The 25,196-nt window shown below is 37.8% G+C and overlaps 1 protein-coding gene across 1 annotated transcript in view; it reads left to right on the top strand.

Moving 5' to 3' along the window:
- The window catches only part of TENM3 (teneurin transmembrane protein 3), a 1,331,063-nt gene that overhangs the window by 1,207,886 nt on the left and 97,981 nt on the right, over positions 1-25,196 (top strand). Inside the window, 2 exon segments of the mRNA XM_040554455.1 lie at positions 5,058-5,296; positions 24,287-24,409. Of these exon segments, the coding sequence (XP_040410389.1) occupies positions 5,058-5,296; positions 24,287-24,409 (362 nt within the window).

The following is a 25,196-nucleotide window of genomic DNA, read 5'->3' as shown; positions in this document are numbered from 1 at the left end:
AATCTGAAGAGCCACGTATAATTAACACCGTCATGGTAATGATTAAATAGACAACATTTAAGGCAGTATAGGAGACAGCACTGTAAGAAAACTTCAGTCTGTGTTGAGATCCTATGTGCCAAGGCACTATGAAATCTGTTACTGATCTTCGTGGAGTCTCTCTATGCAGAAATGCAACCAAACTGTTAGATTTTGTATGCTCCAGATTCTTCAGGTGCTGGTAGTACACAACAGTGCACAAGGTGTACTGTTTGGAAGGGAACATGTACATTTGGAAGGGAAGGATTTGTTTTTTTAAGCACATTTATTCTAAATACAGTTTTATTCTAGATCCAAGGTATTGTAGCACTTAAGATGAGGAGAACAGCAGTGTCTGGTCACTGTCATAATCTGCATTACAGAAAAATAACAGTGGCTTCCTTCCAGTCTCACTTTCAAAAACATGATAAAACCTGATAAAACGTGATTCATGTTCTGACATACTTAGAAGTGTTCAACAGAATTTTGCTGAAACTTCTTCACATTTCCTTATTTAGAATTAATTTTGTAATAGAATCCTGCGTAACTTGTAGTGTGTTGTGACATATTTGCCATGGGATTTTGCACTCTCTTAGTGGGGTTGTGCTGTGTGACCTATTCTAAAACAAAACTAAAATGCTGCTAAGAAAGTTGTTGGAAATGGTAAGATAGTCTTCAAGCATCTGCAAAGCATTCTGTATACGATGCCCAAAACCACAGAAATCGTAGCTACAAATCACCTTTGCTAAAATCTACAAATCAGTATAAGCTAAAAGAAGTCACGTATCTAATGTATATGTTATATTATGAATGTTAAAAATATTCAATAATTGTATAAACTTTTAGACCAATGTATTTAAAAGTAATGTAGAACAGTCCTTTTTGTTTTGTGATACTTTATTAATGTACTAACTCTGCTTCTGGCGGTCTGGACTTCAGGGCCTTCCAGACATGTTTATGTAATGCTGCATTCATTAATGTGCAGTATCCATTTTTTTTCTAAACTGAAGTGTAAAGATTTTGTCAGATATTTTTGTAAGGAAAGTTATTCTAAATTGCATTTGCTTTGCTGGACACTGGGCTACCTTATATCAGAAGTATTTGGGTTTATGGTCTGAGCCTTACTGTCCTTCAATGTTTTTGTAATCTATCTCCATTTCTCAAAAGACACAGTTTTCAGTTAACTTAATCTTTCTGCCCAACTCCTGTTTTTTTTATCAATTTTTTTTCCCATCCTGCTTTCCCATTTACTGAATTTAGTAGAGGTTACTTCAATTTTATTTTCCACAGAGGAACTGGCAGCAGTGAGGAAATCTTATTTGGTATGAATCCTCCCCCCCAGCTTGAGGAGGAAAAAAAATCATCTGGATGGCAGCAGGTGCACACCAGCCCCTGATACACAGAGAGTACTGAGTTCAATTAAAAGTGTGATTTTTTTATTGTTATTCGCAAGCTTATTTTCTCACTTGACTTCTTTGGGTTTTGCTACTTTATTTCTGTCTTACCTTTTAAGAGAGGAAAGTTAAGCACAATGCCTGCCATTTGTGAAATAAGGTGACTTCCCAGCTGCCTTTGCAAGCAAGGATTAGTTTTATGACATAACTTTCCATTTTACCATCAAGCTGTAGTTCAGAACTGCTAGGTACTAAATTCTTTCCACCTAAAATTTTAAGATTGGCTGCACTTTTTAACAGAAATGTACGTTGAATTAGCAGACAGAAGTATATATTGAATAAACATAAAAGTATAAGATTATTTGCTTTAAAAATGAATTGATTTACATGATAACAACAGAACCAGCTTGTCTTGTAAAATATTACCACAGGTCAATGGAATTTTTTACTCTGAAGCTTTAATAAAATATTTAAAGTGCTACTTACACAAAGATCTAGCAAGTGCTTGTTAAATGATCAATTTTGAATGGAAGATACACTTTTATAGATGCTATAAGCTCCCTATGAGATGAAAAGTAGTGTAATTGCTGGTAAGTCAGCGCCTGGTCAAATAGTGCAAACAGTTTAGTCTTTAGAAAATAGCTACTCAAGTACCATGGTTTGAAATGGCAAGATAAATGGATATATAGATAATTAAAATCATTTGTGGATAGATTATATTTCAAGAGCACAAAGAAGTTTGGCATTATCTGGAAGCAGGCTGGATTTGTTGTCAGATACCATATCCTTCTGCTCATCTCATAGGAGCACTGGCATGGCTCAGAGAGGCAGACAAGATGTGCAGGCCTGATAGCATTACACTTTAAATACTGATCACTCTGAGTTAATGTAGCAGGAGAGTCTCTGACAACTTTGTTAGTAACTCCACTCATTAGAAATAGAGAGATCCAAACAAATTTTCTTAACCCAGAGGAAGATGCCAGTCAGATTTTTTTGTCATTATTTTACTCTCTCAGTATTTTTTCCCCCAGCAGCCTCCAGCCAGTCGGTACAACCACTCTGGCATTGTATTAATGTGATTCAAAGCAAGGAAGGAATAGCTTGAAGTGAGGAGTCGTGCTGCGTGCTGCCTAAGACTGCCCACTGCTGAATTCACATATAAAAGTTACAGTTTTCTTTCATTGCCTTGATGCCTGAGGTGGACTGTCAGAACTGTGACAGCTCACACCACCACAGATATGCGGCCATCTCCCAGGTTTATCTATGGGATTAACTCCTCAAAGGCTTTGAGAATGTGGATTACAGTCTCTGGTAGGCTGTGCTGTACCAAAGCCAACATCTCAGCTCTCACTTTCTCAGAGAAAATAGAAGAAAAAAGATCAGAGGCTGACTGTTTTGTTGCATTATTTTGTTAAAGCTTAGACTGTATGGAGTTCCGTTCAAGTGCTTGTATAATGCAAGTTTCCATTTTTGGTCTGTTGAGCCTAACAGTGAGACAGGGGGATGTTGGTCAGGCAGCTTCTTTTTAATGTGAAAGCTGATGTTTAGGAGTATTATTATGTCTGCTGTATGGCTTTCCTTCAGACCGAAAGCATTATTTATTATGCACTGAGAAGGAAACAGCCTTCTTTGTTTGTTGTTATCTTGAGATCCATGTAGATACACCTGGAGATACCATTTACTATGTGTAGCCAGAAATTAAAGAGCAGTAAAGGTCAAGTGGATAAGATGCTTTATCAGAGCTTAATGAATCTACATGCTTCTGTGTATCTGTAAGATTAAAGTAACAGCGTTCCAAGTTAAAACATTTTTTATATTGGGCTAAGTATTTTTATTTTGATGTTTGCTACATAGAAAATGTCACAACTTTTAATGAAGTAGTGTCTTAGAGAGGATTTAAACCACGAGGGCATTGTCTTTTGAAATCATTAATAATCCTCCAGGCTCAGAAGCTAAGAAAAACTTGGATGTGCTGTTTTGCATCAGTAGATCTAGTATATATCCATCTGTTGCTACTGCCAGGAAGTTTCATGCTGCTCAAACCGAAGTAAACTGCATATAGTATATTTCATGGGATTGTGTTTGTGATGCATATATTTTCAAGGAGGGGGCATATGCCAAGATGTTCAAATTTATCTATTAACCTCCTGCAGCAAAACCACGAGCAAATAACAAACCCTGATCATCTGGTATTTCTCTCAGGGTGCAGTGGGGCAAATTAATTTTGAGTGTCTCCACAGCACATTTCCAATGAAGCCGCTGTACTTGAATAGGTTGGTACATTACTATGCAAAGATGCAAGCATAGCTTCTGGAGGACAAAAATCCCATCAGTCAAGAATTAGTCCTGACAAGCCCATTGTCAGGTGTTGTAGCCTAGAGGGCTTTCCCCTCCAAAGCTAGCTCATGGGGTTCTGGAGCCCCTGACCCATGCTGTATATATGGCATGCAGTAGACATAAACAGCATAGACTTGCTCTTACTAGGCTTCGTGAGGACCTGCCTATCAGCAATTCATGAGTGCCTCTTACCTACTAAAAATGCAAACACCTCTGTCGTTCTGTTCAGCTGTTCCTTCACTTGGTAAGTTCAAACTTCTCCGCAGTGGGCTTTCTTACTGTTTTTAGTTATAATGCATTTACTTTGCAAAGCCTGATTTTAGTAGGCCAAGCCATACACTACAGAGTTGCCAGCATAACAAATCAGGTGGAAAAAAAGCCTGGTGCAAAGATCTTTGGCTTAATTTTTGTTTGCAGAGTTATATATATGTGTCAGGAGAAAAACTCCAGGTAGTATAAGCCTATATGCTATGCTTCCTTTAAGAGGCTCTGCCAAAAAAAAATATGCTAGTGTGAACTAAAATAGAAGGATCCTAATGTAATGAGGTAAACTCAGGGAGTAGTATTTCCTTGAGAAATTTTAATTTAAATTAAGCTTATTGTTAACTCACAGAGTGTGTCTTAAATTTGGCTTTGCTTCTCATTTCTGATTCTGGCAGGGATTCTTTCTGAGTGCCTACTAAATACACATCTTTAGAGTACTTGCCAGACTGTAACTAGCGGCTGTATCCATAATCAGATCTTGATGCAGTAAGATTATGTGCAAGGAGATATGAATTAGTGTACTGAATAGTTAGGACACAAAAAAAATCTTTTAACTGACTAATTCTGGCAAAATTGCCAAAAGTTTGTATCTGAAAGATTGCTGTTTTCTTTGTACTTGACCCAAGAAAACTGTGATAAGTAGTATGGGCTACAGTCAGATTGCATAATATTGACTTTTTAATGGAGTTCCCTGTAGTCTGTAGTGGAAGCCAACAAAAATAAACAGCAGTAGAAAGCCTGTCCGTACTTGTTGGATAAACTCTGAGAGACCTCCTCTCTACCATACGGTATTTTTTGGTAGTTCTGTTTCTTAACTGGATACCAGTGTATCACTCATGTTTTGGGGTTTTTCAATCTTTTCTTAAAATGAAAGTGCCTTTTTAAAGTGCAAGTGCTGTGACAAGTGTTGTTTTTATGACCCTTTGCAGACTGGATGCTAGTAGACATTTGAAAAATAGACAACATTAAACAAAAGCAGTGTGACTGCCTGTGCTCCAGCTTAATTTACTTGTGTAGTTTACCATACACTCTTTCCTTCCACAGGCATTTCCTATTCAAAACAGGAACAGGGACCACACCGCTGTTCAGTACTGCAACACCAGGGTACACAATGGCATCCGGCTCTGTTTATTCCCCTCCTACTCGGCCACTACCTAGGAACACTCTGTCCAGAAGTGCTTTTAAATTCAAGAAGTCTTCGAAGTACTGTAGCTGGAAATGTACTGCTCTCTGTGCTGTAGGGGTCTCAGTGCTGCTGGCAATACTGCTGTCCTACTTTATAGGTGAGTTCCTTTTTTTCATGATAACTGTCATCATAAATAGGGATGTCTGATGGACTGTAGATGTGCTGTCCCATCTCAACCTTCGTGTATAGCAGAGTTTTTGGTAAAACTAAAAACCACAACAATGACTTAATGAAAACTCCTAATTATTTTGAGATGATGGAAAATCTGAATACTTTGCAAGCACTCTGTGGCATGACAATGGATGAACTAATTTCAAAGAAGTATTCAAATTGCAATTAAGATATGTGGTGTCTAGTACTTACAAACATATATGCAAAATACAGGCTATAAAGTTCTGTGACGTGAATATAGCTTGCAGCATATTTATGGTACACTTCTCATTTTGCATGAAATGTAACTAACACAGCATTTAGCATGTATGTTTGTGTTTATAGCTAGTGCAAAAGCCTAATATAGACTTTGATTGCAAGGTAGGGAAAATAAATGTCCAAAAGGACAACACGCAGAGAAGAAGGAGACTTCTTCCTCTCTTGTGGGGAGTTTATTTTTAATTATTTACTGTTTTCTCTGTTTGTTAATTTTTGCCAACTTGAATTTCACATGATTTCTTTTATTTCTTCTTCACTTTATTTAATTTCATAAATGCTTCTTCTAAATATCATATAATTTGAGGTTTAGGCAGTTAGTGGGGGAATCACTTGCCCATGACAAAAACATTATTGACTTCAGTGTGGGAACAGAACAGGCTTATCATGTATGTGTGCGTAATTTCTTCCGTGGCTTTGTCCAGATTACAGATTTTGTTACCTCTGAGTCCTTAAATGGTCTTCAAAGACTTAAACAAAAAAAAAAAAAAAAAAAAAAAGAATTGCTAATTAGAAGTTAAAATCAGAAATGAAAATTTAAGGGTCTGGTTTTTGTAAGGCATTGGTTGTGTTACAATTCAGAGTCTTAAGAAGTCAAGAAAAGAAGAGGAAGGGGGGGGAGTCAATCTCTCCTTCTCTCCCTCTCTTTAAAATCAGGTTAAATTAATAATAAAGCCTAGAAGGCCCTGTGATCCTTAAATCTTCATTGCCTTTGTTGAAACAGGCTTGCTACATTTCAATCCAAAGCAGAGCATAAGCTGTATAAAGCCTTTGAAGTAGTTCTTACTGGGCTGAAGCTCCTGTGAACAATGCAAGGAAGTGGGTTGCTGAGTAGCTGGAGAAATTCCTCTCTGCCCTGGCAAAGCAGAACCCCCAGAGCACCCTTTCCACCTCAGCTGTGAGCCCCAGAGAGCAAAATGCATGTATACAAATGTAGGGCTTGCCACTGCTGCCCCATCCACTGCAAGCCTTGGATTTTTTTTATGCGAATGTGCACAGCAGTATAAAGGTGTAGTGTAGAGCTAAGCTTCGACAGTGCATCTTTTTTAAAGTGGGATTCAAATAATCCCATTTACAAAATATAGTAATTGTGCTCGGTCTTCATAATATTGCCTCTTAAATCACTACAACCAAACATCTGCTACTAAAAAAATACATAACTATGAAAGAAGGAATTCAGTATGAAGTATTGCTGTCAAGAACTGGGAAGAATAGCCATACAGATAGTAAAATATTGAAGACCTGATTGTGAACTGAGTTCTACACTTTGCTAGCCTGAAAGAGCGAGATTACTTATGAATCTGAGAGGCACAAGAAGATAGCTGTACTGGATTATTTCTCCCACAGGCACATTAAGAAATATAAGCATGTCTAATGTGCCTCTATTCCTGTATTCAGGAAAAAGAACCAGCCTTTCCAGTGAGTGAGAGCTTTCAGCTCCACACATCATTTATTCACATACTCTGTTAAAAAAAAAAAAAAAAAGACAAATTTAGCTGTACATTTCATGGGCACATGCCAGCTCACATACTTGCTGAAATAAACAATGCACAAGGGCCTTCCTCTGCCCGTAGTCAACAGGGAGCTCTTTGCCTACTGGTGATATTACACATATTTCAGCTAACTCAGCAATCTAAATGTAAAATCCAGCACTCAGGGATGCTCTCTAGAGAACTTGGGGTCCATAAAACCATGAATGGATTACAGTCATTCAAATATGTGGTTTTCACATCTCTGCAGACATAATATCAGAAATACTCTCCATTTAATAGGCCATCTAAGTATAAATTGGTGGAAATCATTTATGTAAGATGGAAATTGTCCTTCGTCTTGGTTAAATATTTCATAGTGTAGGTATGAAAGAGGAATTGAAAGAGGAGGAAATTGATAATAAACTAAAACATTGGGAAGGGCTGTGGTATTGTGTGACCTCTAGCAATGTGTGACATGCCTCTAACACAGTGATCTGGCTTGTCTGCTGAGGCCTACAGCAGCTGAGGTGGTGTGTCACATCTGTGAAGCCAGTTTGAGACATGTTTTTGACTTCACAGGGAGACATTGCCACAAGCATTAAAACACTACAGCCATTGCTGTAAAATATGGCAGTGTGTGTTGATAAGGAACACCGTATGGACCCTGTCCACTGCGTGACTGTGGCAGCTGTAGGTCGAAGGCCTAACTGGATCGCTCACCTGGGGACTGGCGATGTAACTGGGCCCTTCTTGGAAAGGGTAGAGATCAACATGTCATGGCCAGGCTTCCTTTAGTTGCAGTGGATATGGGGTAGAGAAAGTGACTACGGATCCCTTTGCTTAGACAACATAAGGCAGAAGAGACAGTTTGCTAGACTTCATGTCTGCCTTTGCAGAGCTGCGCAGTCAGTTAGCCCCGCCAGTGGAGGGGAGCTACACCGAGTCCTGTCTGTCTTGCACTTCTTCCATCACTGTGACAGGAAAGACTCCTATGTTTACAAAGTCTACAAAGAGGAGGTGAGAGCAGCAGATGTCAGCACAGAAAGGGACCACAGCAAGCGCCACACTGTAAGGCCACTTAATGCAGTCTTAGAGGTCACAAGGAATTGAAAACATTATTTTTGTCTAAAGAAAGGAAAGTCTCACTGCCAGCCTCCCTGCATACTCTTGATTCTTGAGCACTGGTGGTCTCTCAACCATTTAAAATATTCAGAATGTTGAAACTTACCATTCCTGTCAATGAGACCGCTAATTTTTAGAGAAAATAAATGTGAGTTGTGGAAAATGTTGACCTTCGTATTAAAGGGTTCATCTACTGTCAAACTATTGAGAAACAATGAGTTAAGCAAGAGAAACATGCAAGTAAGAAGCACTTAACCAAGATATAGTACAGCATATATAGGAAAGTGGAGTTAAAAACCAGCTCCAGTTTAAAGTAAAGGATTCAAAGAACATCTTCCTGAAATAGAGTATTATAAAGAAAGAGAATAAAGAATATAAACTGCTTAGTTTGGGGATCGAGATTACACTGAAATTTCTTTAAGCTGCTCATTTGGCTAACTGCTATTCATAATCAGATTTGCAACCAAGGATGAAGATGACAATTTTTTTCCAACATGAACATTTTTAGAAAACTTCAAAAATATTCTTTTCTATTTCCCTGTTTGGAAGACTAGAAAGAACAGTCTTAAATTTAAGTCATGAAAGAGTAAGAAATATGACATTGCCTCAGTTTGACCTCTTTTTATATACACATGAATATTTTACCCAGGCAGTCTGTGTGAGTCAGAAATAGAGTCCAGCTTTACAACGTGCAAGACAAAACAGAACTTTATCCTTTTTCTCCCTGTGACTTACTGTCTCATTCAGCATCCATCTTTTGCAGTGAATGAATGCAGTAAAAGTTTGGTAGAGCAAATGCCTAGGTGAAACATCAAAGTTTTGTATGTAATGACCCGTATGTAACTGCCAGTTCTAGCTTTTGGATCTTCTCTATCCACTCTCTTTGTTACTAAGGGGAGCAGTTTGTTGTTCTTGGATGTGTTTTCTTTTAACAGAAGAATCCCCTGTTCAATTACAGAGAATTATATCAGGAGTTGTTTTCAGTATGTTGTTGCATAGCATAGATTCTGACCAGCTACATTAAAGGAATAATTGGTACAGTACTAATTATTTTTTCTTTAGTGCGGATTCACAGTTGATAAAATTAATGAGAATTTGTGATATCAGGGCCCCTCTTTCGAGCCGAGGAATTGCTTTGGCAACAGGTTTTCCATTGCCAATGGCAATATCTCGACATTAGCTAAGTTGATACAAGAGGTTAGTGCCATTTTCACTTGCATGGGGACCCAACAGGCAAGTGGTTTTCCTCAGTCAGTGCTGGAATTACACAGAGCCAGATTTAATCAACTGAGTTTGGAGAGTTGTACGCTGAATGATCCCATGCATCTGTCATGAATGTTGTCCTATGGCTACTAAATGGGTTTCTATTAACATAAAATATTATTTGAATACACGGTGAGAGACCTGACCTGTTCAGTCCACCTCTGCTGTTCTGACTTTTTAACAGCAGTCTGTTTGTATCTTATGAGCATTTTGGGCTCTGTGTACCTCAGAATTGATCACTGTGCTAGCATTACCTCTGCAGCCAGTAGTCAGGAGAAGAATGTATGGCAGCCAGTTATTCTTTGTGATAAAGATTTAAATATCAGTGGTAACTTAAGGACATCTCTTTAAAAAAATAGAACTTTGTTTAATTGAAATGGCCACAGGACTACTTTTATCACTCCTGCTTCCCGTGAGCAGTTAAGTAAATCCATTTTGGACAGAAAAGAAAGCTAACTTTTAGATTTAACAACTGAAACATCTTCTGGGACAACATATGTTGTAGTTGATATTTCATTCTATGAGAGCCATTAGAAAAGTCACTGTTCTGCTGTGATTCAAGGATGACCACACAGTCATAATCCAAAGTGGAAATGAAATATGAACAAAAAAGAGATACCAGACTAGAAAGCCATGTTTGATAATCACTGATAATACATTCTTTCTACATTTATATAAAAAATAGACAATATGCTCATTCTGTTATATTGTACATTCAATTTTTTTCTCAGTCTGAAAATTGTTATTGTTTTGTCATCATCTGAAGACATTTAAGCTGAAAATTTATCCACTAATGAATTTCTAATAATTAACTTCCATCAACAACTATCTTCAGAGCGTGAGAGAAGAACTTGTTGAGAGTAAGAACAGAGCAACTTAATGTAAGAGTTTTTACGGTAGAGGTAGGTGGACAGAAAAGATAGCAAACAAGTTTTGTCATTAGAGGAGAGCGTCACAGAAGGATTCAGGGTATAAACATTACAGCTGACGGCCAATTAACTTCCTTGCAGGTGAGTTGTAAGTAATCCTGAAAAATTTAGAAAATTGTCTATTTCTGCAGACTGAGGTTAACTTTCCATATCTCCAGTGCTGTTTCCGAGTTTGTTGTCTGTGGTTCACCTGCGTTACTGAAGATTTAGTGTGACAGCTGCTGGCATTCACATCTACTCACAGATTGCAGAGGACCAGATGCCTTTCCTGTTGGGCTCAGTGGCAGAAGTCATAGTAGTGCAGAAGCACCTTCCCCAGAATTAATGGACAGTTAGTCATGACACTTACAGAACTGGATTTTCGTGATTAAAGCAATGACTAAATATACCTGTAGTCGAAAGGAATCTATCTTACTTTATCAGTAAAGAACAACATAATATGTCTTTTTGATTGCAATGCCAAGTTAACATTATGCTGCTGTTCGTAAAGCTCAATTACTGCCAGGAATGACGAAAACAACTTAATTAATAATGCCATTTAAATGGAATTTTTATTACAATACCCAGCATAGGTATTGTAATTAACAGGCATGAAGGAGAATATAGTTACGTTGCCATTAATCAGCTTTACTTTCAGTATGTGTTTATAGAAACTCTTTTTCTCTTTGACCTGCATTTAATTTTGAGTATTGTAATGCCATTGTCACTGAGAGCTTTATCAAGAACTATTGTATTTCCAGCAGGGTGCCTGCATTCTCTGCCCACTCTGCTTCCTAGGTTTCGCTTGGACCTTGGTTATGAGTAATGCTTCACTGAGGTGTGTGGGTTGGAAATATGTTCCCTGTCTGCAGCTATGTGGCAGATTTTCACAGTTAGCCAGGTTTATGCTCCTACTGCATTTCTCATTCCATCAAATTAGAGATGCTGAGGAAGACTAATACCTGTATATATCACTGATTCTAAAAGGAAGGTGCTTGTGGAGGGAAGGTACATAGCTCCTTGCTAAGTCACAGACAACAACTCATCCGAACAGTCCTTCAGGCTTTTAAGGAAGGCTTTGGGTGTCTCTTGTGCTTCTGGAGGCAGCAGCAGTGCTCCATGTCAGGCTTTTCTTTCCAAGCTAGAGATTTCCAGTATCACTTCCACCTTGAATTGTCTGACTCTCAAATTAAAAAGCTGTGGATTAAGTACGTAGCGGTGTTTTCCTTCTGTCCAGAACGGATGTTTACATGTCTCTCTCAGCTCCAAATGTCACAGGCAGCAATTGCACTGGTGACAATGCCACGTGGGGGCTGTAAGGCCCAGTCTCCCCAGTGTGTGTGGATCTGCTGTGTGCTGGTCAAAATCTGTGTGCCTGTTGTTTTACGAAGTTGTGCTGGATGTTGTTCTGGGAGGACAGAGTAGTAGATACCCTGTAGAAATATAAGGCAGGACCAAAGGGTGTGTGTAGCCTCTGCTGTTGGACCTGTAGTGGGGGGTTATATACCCATATACCTGGTGAACACACAGTTACAGAGCAGGTAGAAACCACCTCCTGAAATTTCTGAAGGATTTTGGTATCCTGAGCAGACCTTAGGAAAGTCCCTTACGTCTGAACTACCAATCTCCAAGTTGCATTTCAGTACTTTATAATCTTCAAAAACAGTACTATAAAAGCCAGATAATTAGTATTTGTAGGCCATACTTTAGTAATATCAGGTCAATCAACTCCTTTCACTCATTTCTGACCTGTTCTTTATAAATGACATTCTTCAGATACGCACGATTGTCCATACTGTTCTGATGCTTTATCATAAAGCTTAATATTAGTGCTAGTAATTCCATGATTTTCTGCATTGCAGTGATGTTCAGCTTTATCTAATATGAGATAATTTTTCCCTTGGTATCTCATGGCCATGGCTTTTAGATTCTGCACGATGTTCATACAATGTTTAGAGCAGGCATTGCTGATGAGCTAACTATGCCTTCTTAGTGTGGAAATATTTATAAACAATAAAGTAATTTCTTATGTTTGCCACATTCTTTCAGACCTGGGAGACAAAGAATGACTAGTCAGAAAATGAATAAGTTATGCTTCACCACCTTGTTGGGGGTGATCAGGCTGAAAATGTTTTTAACATCTTTCATTGAAATTGCACTAAAACTGAATGTGTTGAACATCTATGTGTTAAAGCATGAACATTAAATGTACTTTTTTGTTTCTAGCAAGAATTCCATTATGGATAATGCCTTTAGTTGATGCTTTTTAAGCAAAGATCTTGTCACTGTGTTTCAGACTAAGTGCAAAGCATAATATAATATTTACCGTTTCAGGAGTGCACAGTATTAATATTTGATTGGTGTTGTGGATGTCACATGCTGTTATTGTTAGTGACACTGAAAGTAAAACACTTACTGAGAAAGATAATCCTCACACAGAAGGATGTAGGAACATGTAATTGGCAGTCAGGAGGTTAAAAGAGACTTGACAAGATTTTGAGGGATTAAAAGTTAATCTGGCAAGGAGAATACCCACCTCTGCTCCTAAAAAGGCTTGTGTTTTAATTATGATTTGTCACAAGGTTTTTGGCAATAGGCCTGTCACTCTTCCACTTTTGCCCAGTGGAGCGAATTGAAACTCAGTAATCCTGGCAACATAAGGTGTAGTGATAAACCGAAAGGTGACATGATGTCATTGTCCATAGGGCCCACATTGTGTTATTTTGCTGTCATACTGTAATGCAATATGGTGCTTTTTCAAAATACGGATGGTGTTTCCAAGAATACTGAAATGTCTCACAAGCACATCATTGTGGAGATGTGGGCCCTTCTGCAATCCTCCTATAGTCTTCTGGCAGACCCACAAACAGTAGCATTTTTTCAGTCTAATTATGAGTATTTCAGAAATGTGGTTAAATTATACTAGCTACTCTTTTGGATAAACTGTAGGCTTAGAGCAGTTCAAAGATGTAGTTCCTGTTTTATCAATGGTGGTAAACGTGTGCTATATTTTAATAGTATGTAAGCATATGTAGTACTTCAAAGTTATGTTTATGTTTAAGACATTTTTCAAAGCAGAGATGAAATTACTTGTATGATTTAAGTTGTTTGTGGACGTAAGATTACAGACCTCTTTTCTCTCCTGGTAGTTCCCATTAATTTATGATTTGTATTAGTGAAGAAAAAAGCCAGCCCTTAGAGATGTGCTATCCACTGTGATATCAGAATTAATAATACCCGTGTTAAAGTTTTAGTTTTGTGTGTAAATTATATATTTTCCGTAAATTGCATCTCTTCTATAAATTGCAATCCTTTCTTGCATCTTTTCTGTGAAGAAAACTGCTTGTTCTGTTTTGAATGCTTTAAAAAAATCATGCTGGTAAAATGCCTGATTTAGACGAGATTTTTGTAAACCTCTCCATACACAAGCACTTTAGAATAAAAAGGTCAAGTACATATGTCCAAACTTGTTGCGAGCAATCTCCTTTGATGTTACATTTATGACTGAGATGGCAAGTACACATGGCTTTTACACAGGTGTAATTCCCCCACTGCAGTGATTAATTATGGATGCAATATAGGAGTCCTCTGAAGTAGACAGGAACCTTTAAATATGAGATTCTTTATTTTCACATGGATGCCATTTCAGAAGACTTCACTCACAAAAACACAACAAAACCAAAAAAAGGTCTTCTGTTAGGAATCATCTCCTATAACAACATCTGTAATTTTATAATTCAGGAAAAGGAAAAGTGTTAACAACTGTTCGGATTATGTGGATGTTTGCATTTGAAATGCTCAGTTTCCCTCAATAATAAAACTAAGCAAACAACCAAGAAAGAATGTTTTTGCCTAAATGTGATGAAATAGAATCACACAAAATCACCTCTTCTAATATCTCTACATGAGGAATAAGGGGCGGGCGGTGGGGAGGTTGGTTAGGTATCACGGATGAATATAGGCCATTGGGAAAGATAACTAGCTCCACAAGCCTTTAAGGAAAGAAACAGATATGTTTCCAATGTTTTTAATGAAAAATATTTCTGATTTTACATTATTATGGTACAGGAAGACCGTTATTATTATTTAAATAATGCTTAATTCGAAATTGTGAAAACAAGAGCCAGATGCGTATTGTTAACACCCTTTGTCAACCAGTCATGTACTTGAGTTTCAAAAGGTGTGTAACACAATAACTTGCTATGATACATTTATCTTCACTTGTGAAAGCTTCAAACTCATCTGCTGTTCATCTTCTCTTTCACCTTTGAAATGCCAAGTTTCACAGCAGTTTTTATTGAAGAATTTGTTGTTAGACAGTGGATATGCATTTGACTCCAAAACTTTTCACATTGACAAGTAATAGTTCTTTAGATTTTCAACTTATTTTTCAGGTTTTCAGTCCCCAGCAGCTTCTTTCTGTGTTTCTTGTCTATTAGTAATCTCAAGAAGAAGTAATGATGTGCAGGTATCCACAAGTTTGAAAATGAGAAATTGAATCCTTCTTGTTATTTCAATTCACCTGGAGCCAAGACTAGATAATTTTAAAACACATCCTTATCACTGATCCAGTATATTTTCATACAGTAGCAAGATCAGTCAGTGCTCTTGATCAATCTTAGTGCTGCTCCAGAGCTAAGACTGCCTATTCTTAATATCACCTGTGAGGTTTTATAGTTCAGTGCCTTAGCTGATTTTATTTGGTGGGGGCTGGGGTGATGTTTAATGTGAAACTAATTCTAACTTGTTTTTTCCCAGGGTTTACATAACTATTAAAAAAAAGTACAAAGTGGCTTGCAAGGCACAATTCACTGGCCTTACAAACAATTAACAGTAGGGTTGTCTTTATGTCATAGGTTTCTTTCATAACTCATATATGATAAATTAATTTTTCGGTTTTCTTTTTATTAGTAGTATTTTTCATGTGCTTAGAGTGCATCTTTGCTCACAGGAATAGTTTCATAAAAGCCATGTCTCACTTCAGTGAAGCCTCTAGAGGAACTATAGTCATGGTGTATTATTGCAATCCACATAAAACACATTAATGACAATAAAATAAAGCATGCTCCATCTACTAGCCAGTCCCTCCTGTGCCCTTACTCCTTTCTCTGGCCCAGAGACAGAGCTGCTTACCCAATCGTGATTCCTGGTGGTATTGTGAGGAGCTATATTTTTTATATATATAGCCACAAGGAACCAAGCTTAAACCTGAGGGTGATGGACAGGTTTCGGTAGGGGCATGATTGAAATTCCTGAACTGACTTAAATCTTGAAACTTTTTTGAACCAAGGATTTGCACAAGTTTGTTAGCATGTACAGATAGATAGCTAATAGCTTACAAGTTTATACTGGATGTGTTTTGTAAAAAGATCTCTTCAGTGGTAAACTCAGTGTTCATTTTGTGTGTGTGTGTTGTTTTTTTTTAATATGAAACTAAGTGGAAATTGCATGGTTGCAAATTGATCTGCATGTAGTGTTTGGTTTATGCAGCTACACAACAGTTCCGATAGGTGAGTGATACTTATCTAGCATAGATCTAAGTCACTTTAAAGGAATTGTTGTAAAGAGGTTACAGGTTATTTTGTTGTGGCTTCAATCACCTACCTTTGATCTATAAGTGGACAGCTGTAATTGTGATATCATGAAGCCTAACAACAGCAAAGGATGAGAAAACCTATATGTTGACTTGCACAATCAACTTGCATATGATCTCAGCAGGAAATTCTAAACAAAAGCTAATTTATGGAAAAATATGTATTTCTAATCACAGTTTAGCTCTGCGGGGTTCCAAATAACACACTACAATCTCTACATGCAGATGCTTTCATCCTACATTCCAAATTTGGTGACATTCCAAAAGTTCTTATCAAACCTTATTATCATCTTTTATTAAATCTTATTACATTTCTCTTTGTTGCATGTTTGCTGTAATATTCTGTCCCTCTTAGTATGGAATAAAAAAGCTTTGATCTTTGTTAGACAGTCATGAGATGGAAATATGCAACACAAGTGTTTAACTATATGCTATAAAATCCCAGCTTGGTGTGTCCTTTGAACATCCCAGTAATTGGCCTCTGTTTCTTTTTCGTTTGGTTCTTAAATCTTTTCATCAGACTGCACTTCTCTATGCCATCAACATGCAAATACGTTATGCATGATCATATAGTGCCATTTCATTATTATTATATCCCTTGAGAGATTTGGTGGTGGAGGGTTCGGTAATAAATAAGGCTTTTGAACTATAAAAATGCTTGGACCCATTCATTGATGCTCTTGCCTAAGTAAGATGTTTCCATCGGATGTTGAGACATTACATTGGTACTGCTTTTCTTAACACTGCTGTTTTATGAGGGCTGCCATCTAAAGGATGTCACCCTGAGCAAGAGTTGGAGCTATAGAAAAAAAAAATAGACAAGAACAAACCTGAGCCTCATCTGTTTTCCAGAAAGTGAGTTAAAGGAGGAAAAGGAAGGAGTTAAAGCCTGAGAAGGAAGAGAGTAAAGAAATGCCTGAAGGAATACAGAGAAGTAATTATCCTGCAGTCTTAACCCTGTCTTGAAAAGTGTAAATCAGGGGAATTTTTTTCCAAAATGTTTGACAAGGAAATCATTGATTATGACTTTATTAGATAGAAACCCCAAATTTATGGAATGTTTTTCATGCCCTTCTCTGAACTAAGAGAGACAAAACAGCCCTTGTCTCAAAGGAGTCAGCAATCTAATGTGCACTTCCCCATCAGTTCTGTACCTGTAATGACTTTCACCATCTTGTTTACTGTGAACAGCGTTATCTGGAAAAAAAAAATTTTCAGGAGAAGGTCCAGGATAATACTAACAGCTATTTAGGTAATACTGAAGACTATTACGTATCAGAGAATGTTGGATGATCATCAGAATAAATGGTAAATGTGAAACAAGCTGTAACAAATACATGCTATTTAAATAAGTGGCTACTGAATAATGATCTTTGTCTCTGTTGTAAGAAATCTGGATTCTCCCTTAAGCTTTGAATGTGCCTCACATAATGCTGTTGACAGAATTAGACCATTGTTATATAAAAGTCACTGGCTTGACAACTAAAACGAGACATCTAGACATACAAGTTTACAGAGCAATAAACATTCCACTTCTTGGTGAACATGGTAAAAATAGTTACACTGAGATCATTGCACATCTTTCTTAACATTTTGAATGCAACTGTACTTTAAAACAGCATCTTTGATTGGTGGTTGAAGAAACTAAGTTTATCCATAGCAGATACCTGGCAATTCTTTGGTGCCATATTTCTTCTAGGCAATTTTTTGTGATGTGTTTTGCAAATTTTTTATTAAAAGGTTCCAAGGAAAAAAGAAGAATGGAGTGTAAAAGTTGATTTTACTGTTTCCCCTGTAAAAAATTCAATGGACCCATTCAATAGTTAAGGATAAGAGGAAAGTGATCACACTTCTTCAGTTAATGTATTGATCTTAATAGGCATCGCTAAGTTTTCTTACAATGTTGTAGCAAATACTTTACATTCAGAACACAGGTTCAGAAACTTTAATGAATATGTGATGCTCCCATTGGCTAACCTTATGAAGAGTCTTAAAATGCACTTTCAAGTTATTTTAAATTTAAAAATAACAGGCTTTTTGTTGATTTGAGAAAGACAGTAATAAATAAAGAACTTGTCTTTATAACTTGTAATTCACTTATTTAAAATTTTAATTTACTATTTTAATTGACTATTTGATCTGCAGCAACATCCAAGGCATCCTATTATCTTAGAAAAGGGGAAATGAATGCAAATCACTGACAGTTGATTTGCACATCTTCTGGTCCACTCCAGGTCCTTCAGAATAAAATAGATTCAGACTCTAATTATAGCTGCAAGAAAAATATATGGGAGATAATTTTAAAAACCACTTCAGTGTTCAAATATTTCATTTGAAAATGTATTGCCAACAGGGAGATGAACTAGAAGATAATCCTTCAACAAGATTGAGCAATAATTGCAATTTGCTTAGTTTAAATTATAATCTTTTTGCATTGCTTTAAATATAAATGATACTCACTTTTCCTTATGTGCAAGTGTGCATATTATATTATTCTATTAATTCTAGGGAAGCAATTTAGTAAACCATAGTTTGAAAGCACTAGCACCCAGAAATACATAGAAGTTACAGACCTGGAAGATGTGTTCAATATCTTAGCAAGACGCTCATCTTCAAGTACAGCTTCATGAATAATAAGAGTTGATTAACATACCTTGTAAAATGCATGGCAGAGGCAAGGAGGGTCACCAACATCATTTGGTTCCTTCGTCTTGCCAACTTTCCCCACAGTGTCGAGTATTTTATGTTTATAGAACATAGTCCACAGGTCTAATCTCCAGAGATCTTGGGGAGATACTTGCTACTTTGAGATAGCCCAATACTTTTTTTCTACTGTCTAGTTTTAATTTTTCATCTGTTGTACGAAGAGTTGGAGGAGCATTGGAAGTCTGTTTCCCAATTCAGGCAACTCAGTTTCTGCTTCTTTCTACTTAAAAGGATCTACCTGTCTGTGAAATTCCTGCTCCCCTGAAGTGTGCTGTCCCCTTCAGAATTCTTGCTCTGCAGAAGACAGATTTACCAAATGCAGAATGTCACCTGTTGCATTACTGGCACAACCAGCCAGTACTTAGAGAATTCATGCTCAAATTCGCATTGCCTATCCAGTTGCTGGAGGGATACCTCTGTGAATAAAGCCTCTGCTAGTATGCACACAGTTTTGCTTATTCATCTTTATCACCTGCATGTTTAATACTTCTCACTCGCACAGCTTATCGGGTGTTTGCTGCGCACTTTGTTTTTCATGAGCCTGACTGTCAATCACAGTACGTTAAAAGCAGATGTGGTTGATGCTGATGACTTATGAGAGACACCCTTGAATTTTGACCAGACCAATAGATAGGTTTCTTTGTTTTTACTGCATAGTATGTATACTCATATCTGTGTCCAGACTTTTTCTGTTTAGAGCTCTCCAGTACAAATGACAACTGCTGCAGCCCAGATCCTGGAGGTTGCTGACACCTGTCTAATTTCTCTACCAAATGGCTGTCCCTATCCTCTTACTGTTTGAGCGTTCTTCTGTTACAATTGTCTTCTCTGCCTGTCATAACTTTAGCAGAAGAGACCTTCAAGCCAGTGAGCAAGACGGGGAAGGGAAAGCACTGCCCAAGCTGAGGATTCGTCAACTCTCACCATTCTTCTCTCACATGGTTACACAGTTACCCCTCTCTTTTACCACCTACTAATAAAAAAAACGATTTCTTTTTGGCTTACTGAAGAAAGTCTTGAAGATGGTTTTGAAGTAATAATACAGTGTATTTGCTCAAGAACAAGTTTGTTGTAGAGAGAATGCATAAAGTACAGCAATACTTGTTTGAGAAATGAGCATACAAGGTAAATAGGCTGGCAGCCTGAAATGAATGAAAGGGCCTGATACAGCAGCTTCTTTTTCCTGAAGCAGATTATTGTAAAATGTTTTATAAAAGTGTAAACAGGTAATTTTTTTTTCAAGCATTTGCTGTGAAATGTATACGTTGTTGCTTTTTTAATTATTAAGTGGAAATGAAGACTCTGTAGACTGCTTTCAAACCAAAAGAACTAGATGTTGATTATAGAGAGTGAAAGGTAAGATCAACCAAGCTTGAAAAAGTAGTTTAAGGTGCTTTAGAAACCCTTCAGTGAACTGCATGGTGACAGATGGTAAGATTACTTGATAGCATCAACAAAAATGCTGTTTTTTACAGGCTACTGTAGATATAAATGCACTTCTTTAATCTGAGCTCTGAATCTTTTGAGTATCCCAGTCCATTTGGCATATAGGCCATGTGCTGCTTAGAAGGCGTATAAAGGGATGAAGAAAAACTGAACTGTTAGTTTGGTTATTGCTCATATGTTTAAGGTTTGCTCTGGAGAATTCAGCTGTATCCACCACCACAGACACTGTGTTCATGTAAAGATACGCATGGACCCTAGGGGACTTTCTCCTGATGCCTCTCCTTCCCACCCTGTTGAAGGGAATGCAGTCTTCACCATTTAAACTATCACTGCACTCTAAAGGCTGACCATAAAGCTGATAACCTGGCCAGTAGCAGTACAAATACCACCCTAAGCAAGTTTGTCAGTCCTAAGGTAAAATACTGTCTCAACGCCTGCAAGTAAAGAAGACCTGTTGGTGGTAGCTAGAGATAACTTCACAGAATGGAGATGTGGACTGAAAAGGCAGAATAAGCAGAGGATATCATCATCTATTTCTGTGCTTAAGTTATCCTGACCCTCAATAGGGGCAGTCTTCCCTGTCTTGATACAAGTAAAAGGAGGTTTTTGCTAGGGTTTGTTGGCACGTATGATTGTGACAACCCATGTTTTCACCCTTTCACTGAGGGTTCATTCCTTCTTGCAGCTGTGGTTTATTTGGACTAAATTGTTATGGTCTGTGACCACAACCATCACAAGCTGTGTGCCTCCTCGTTAGAGACATCTGACATTCTCAAACAAGTCCTTGCTGCCATCAAAGATGTGCCAATATTGAAAGTTGTTACAGTGTTAGTACCCTCACTGATTTGGCAGCCTAATTACAGGCTCAGAACTTAGTACTCTACGAAGGATCTGTTGTGTTCACTGTCATTGTCTAACACCAAAAAAATGCCATATTTAATGAGAATAAATCAGAACTGACAGCCAATATCTAATCCAAAATCAATATACTGCAACTAAGATAGCAGCTGGCGAATGAGAAATACATTCCTCCTTAACTTTGCTTCATATAACACAGTCTTTATTGAAAGAAGTGGATTTACGATTTCCCTGAATATAATAGAAAAAAAAATCTGCAGAAATAGTGGAGAATGGATTGAACTCTTACATCCACCTTCCAAAGATGCAAGAAAGTCTTCATCCTTTTCTAGACTTGAGGAGACCAAATAAGGATGTACACCCCTGCAGACTGCGTGCATCACTCCACCTCTGCAAATTCAGAACCAGTTCATTACATTTGACTTGAGAATCTTTGACTTCACACTGAGCTGTGCTCTCAGTATAGAGTTACCAGTACCAGGTGCTGTTTATCAGTCATTTAGGCATCAGGAATTTTTAGAAGGTGCCTCGCTATCCTTGTAACAATGATAAGAGCTTAAAGTTTACCATTGTTTAGATGGCTGGCTGAGAAGAAAACAATCTTAATGTCAAACAAGAAAGAATAAACTATACATTGATAAAATTTACTTGTGTTCTTAAAGTTTGACAGCTCTAAGGCAATTGTGCTTTATATTTCGGTCCTGTATCCACAGGCCTAATTTTTTCATGTTGTTCCCATATGTCTATAGTGAAATGAGACTTCTCTAAATTCCATAGTACTGTATCAAAGGGATTAGATAGTTGAATTATATAGTGTGTTTGCACACACTGTAAGTTTTGGGTTGTCATTAGAGCTCTCAAACAACATCTTTGGTCTGCTTCAAAAAATATTCCAGTATTAAAAATTTGTGAAACTGCTGCAGGTATCATTCTCTTCCTTTTTATTAAATGTTGTTTACTGAACTTGGTGCAAGGTCAATGTCAAAGTTGAGAGAACAATAGTGTTCTTGAGGGGTACAACTATTACCATCTTCGACAGGCAGCTACAGTGGGATACGCATCAGCACAAACACAAAGAAAAGGTAATTGTCACTTACCTTGTAGTAACTATGGTTCTTTGAGATGTAATCAATACAGATCCCACAGTCCTTGCCTTTGAAGACTTCAAATTCCAGCTGTTTTGAATTATGAGGGAGTGGCTAGAAGGTCATGTCAGATTTTCCCCTTCTGACCTCCCAGCGGAGCATGAAGAGGTACAGGGCATGTACATAGTACCAGCAGAAAGAGCTGTCAGTGATGTTCCAAGCTCATGTGCTTGGAAGGGATGCACTTCTAGAGAAAGTTATTTCAAAATAGATGCCTTTTTGTTTGTTTGTTTGTTTTCCTCCTGTGAAGTATTAAAAGTGATAAGAATCCAGCAAAGTTAGGAGAGGTGATTTAGTTCTCCAAGAAATGTACTGAGTTTGAATCATGAAATATTTAGCTATTTGCAGTCTTTCATTGCTGCCAGTGAAGTGAACTGATATAACAGATAGTAGAATCTGACCCTAGAGATTTTGATGAAATATATTAAAACAGGTAAAATCATTAGATGATTAATACATAAATAAGAATTTCAGCTGAGGGAGGGACAAAATAATAATGGTTAATTCTAGCAATGTGCCAGAAATGGTGGTGCTCAGATTTATGTTTTAACAAGAGGTGGGAGGGGAAAAAAGAAATAAGGTTTTAGGGTCAGGGAACATTCTACATTATCAGGCTTTGACAGGCAATTTAAGGTCTGAGAAAGAAGAGTAATAGTGGAGTCAGAGACTTGGAACAAAGAGAATATGTCATCTCTAGTGGGGATTTCAGTCTTTGAAGCATTCAGTAATAGGTCTTCGGTTGCGTTCTGTTTTTTTGTTTTGTTTTGTTAGTGCTGAAGGGGAGAGCTTAAGGCAAAGACCTGGCGGAGAGGGTCTTAATTCTGCAGTGTTTGCTGTCTCCCTAACTAAACTTACACTGCAGTCTGTTTGTCTTAAGTAAGGGTAGCCATGGTCAATACAGAGAGATTGAAAGATTAGAGATGAAACCAAACAGAATGAAGAATTGCTTATCATTAGGATAGAAGGAATGAATAACATCGGCTATAGCAGTGATCTATTTCAGGGACAGAAGGAGCAGAAGAAACAAGATGCTTGGAATCATCTTCCTTGTATTCAGCACTAATAGTTAAAATACATCATTACAGAAAAATTTTCCACTGTGTTTTTATTCCTCAGTAGCACCAAAATACTGTTTCATCTTTGGATGTAACTGCTCTTGTAGAATAAGAAAATCCATGTTATCCCAAACGCAAATTACAGTAATTATAATAAAAAATAATTTTTGGTGTTATCCTAGAGTCATTTGAAGAGAAGGAAACCGGCCAACAGACAGCAACAAGTTGCATATGTTATGTGTATCATAGTATATCATTAAGGTGAATTGGTTTGCCATATTTTTGCTCTAAAAGTTTAGGCAGGCAGTAGAGAATCACAGAATGGCTGAGGCTGGCAGGGCCCTCTGGAGCCCACCTGGTCCAACCTTCTGCTCTCAGGCAGGGCCACCTGGAGCTGCTTGCCCCAGACCACATCCAGGTGGCTTTGGACAATCTCCAGGGGGATTATGGAGAATTAAGTACTTCCGAAACCTACCTTACGCATTGTCATTACTACAGTAGCTAAGTACCCAGTGTCTCCAGCCGTACTAGTGGCCTTGGCCTTGTGCTGTAGACTAGCATATGGGATTAGCATGAAACTTGAGGTTTCACAGGGTGTTGGTGACAGCATGGAAAGGAGTGGTAAAGTCACAGGGTAGCCCTGTAACACCCACAGCACCCTTCTTCCTCTCCTTTTCATGGCTAACCAGAACAGATTCATCTGCTGCAGAAATCATTTATTTCAGTAGGTCACTTAGGAGCTCACTTAAATGGTTTGTCTCTTTAGAAGGATCAAAAGTGAAAAAAAGAGGAAAGGACATAATTACTGCCTATCCTTTTGAACATCGATTTGGGACCACTAAAAGACTCAAAATGAGACTGGTGAGCTTTTTGTCAGCTGTATTCACCAAAAGCACTGTATCATTAAAGGACAGTGGTAGTAATTGCTTAATGCCACTGCTAAGTTGAACTATTAGTCTCTGAATGCTTGTTCCTGTAATTTAATTTTTTAATGTATGACTTTCTGTTCTGCTGCAAAGCGTGGAAAGCCATTATTTATGTGATTTGTCATTGTGGTTAAGAGCATCAAATAACCTGTATCCTTCACCACCAGCAATGCATCTGTTTGGCCTCAACTGGCAGTTGCAGCAAACTGAAAACGATACATTTGAGAATGGAAAAGTGAATTCTGATACTGTGCCAACACATCCTGTAACAGTACCTGCTGGAGAAAATGGTAAGTGAAACACACCAATTTCTTTCATCCTTTCAAGGCATTTCCTTTCTTTGTGTTTGGTTTACATCACCAGACTTTAACACTTTTCCTTCAAAACTCTATACTTAAATGGAAGTACAGAGCCTTTGAAAATAATAGTAATTCTAAATAGGCATGCAAATACAAAATAGGAGTTGTATTTCAATTGGAAAGAATACCTAACCTAACATGTGAAGGTAGTTATGAATCTTCAGTGATAATCTTGATCTTATTAGGAAAGCCAACTGTCAACCAAAATTCCCAGTGGGAATTTACATGCAGTATTGGGTGAGGGCAGAAAACCTCTTGTCATGCCCAGAGACGTAAAACCTCTTACTCTAAAATCCTTGATAACCTAATGAATTTTGTGGGGTCCCTGGAGGAGGCGAGGTGGTGCTGAGGCTGGCTCAGACCATCCTCCCTGAGAGTTCCCAGGCTGCAGAAATGGCCACAGCAAAGCCAAGGTGCCCAAGGTGACAGAACATGCTATTTCATAAGGGGAACTTGACACAAGATTCAGACTTTGGGAGTCCTGTTGAGCTCTGGATAGTTTTCAGACCAAAGCCTTATCTGTGACAGAGGGACATACTCAACCCTTTTCTAAAGGATCAGCACCAGAAGAGGCTCTGCAGGGGGATTTGCATGTTTTTCAAAGCTTCTCTGTTAGTTGTGCGTAGAAGGCAACTCATGACCGAGGAGCTTCCTATTGCATGATGACCTTGCTTCAGAATGCCTCTTGTTTTTTTCTGTAGATAATGAGGGTTTTTTC

Source organism: Cygnus olor, chromosome 4 (assembly GCF_009769625.2).
Source record: "Cygnus olor isolate bCygOlo1 chromosome 4, bCygOlo1.pri.v2, whole genome shotgun sequence".
In the NCBI taxonomy this organism is placed as follows: Eukaryota; Metazoa; Chordata; class Aves; order Anseriformes; family Anatidae; genus Cygnus; species Cygnus olor.
This window is presented reverse-complemented; position numbering and strand designations above follow the sequence as displayed.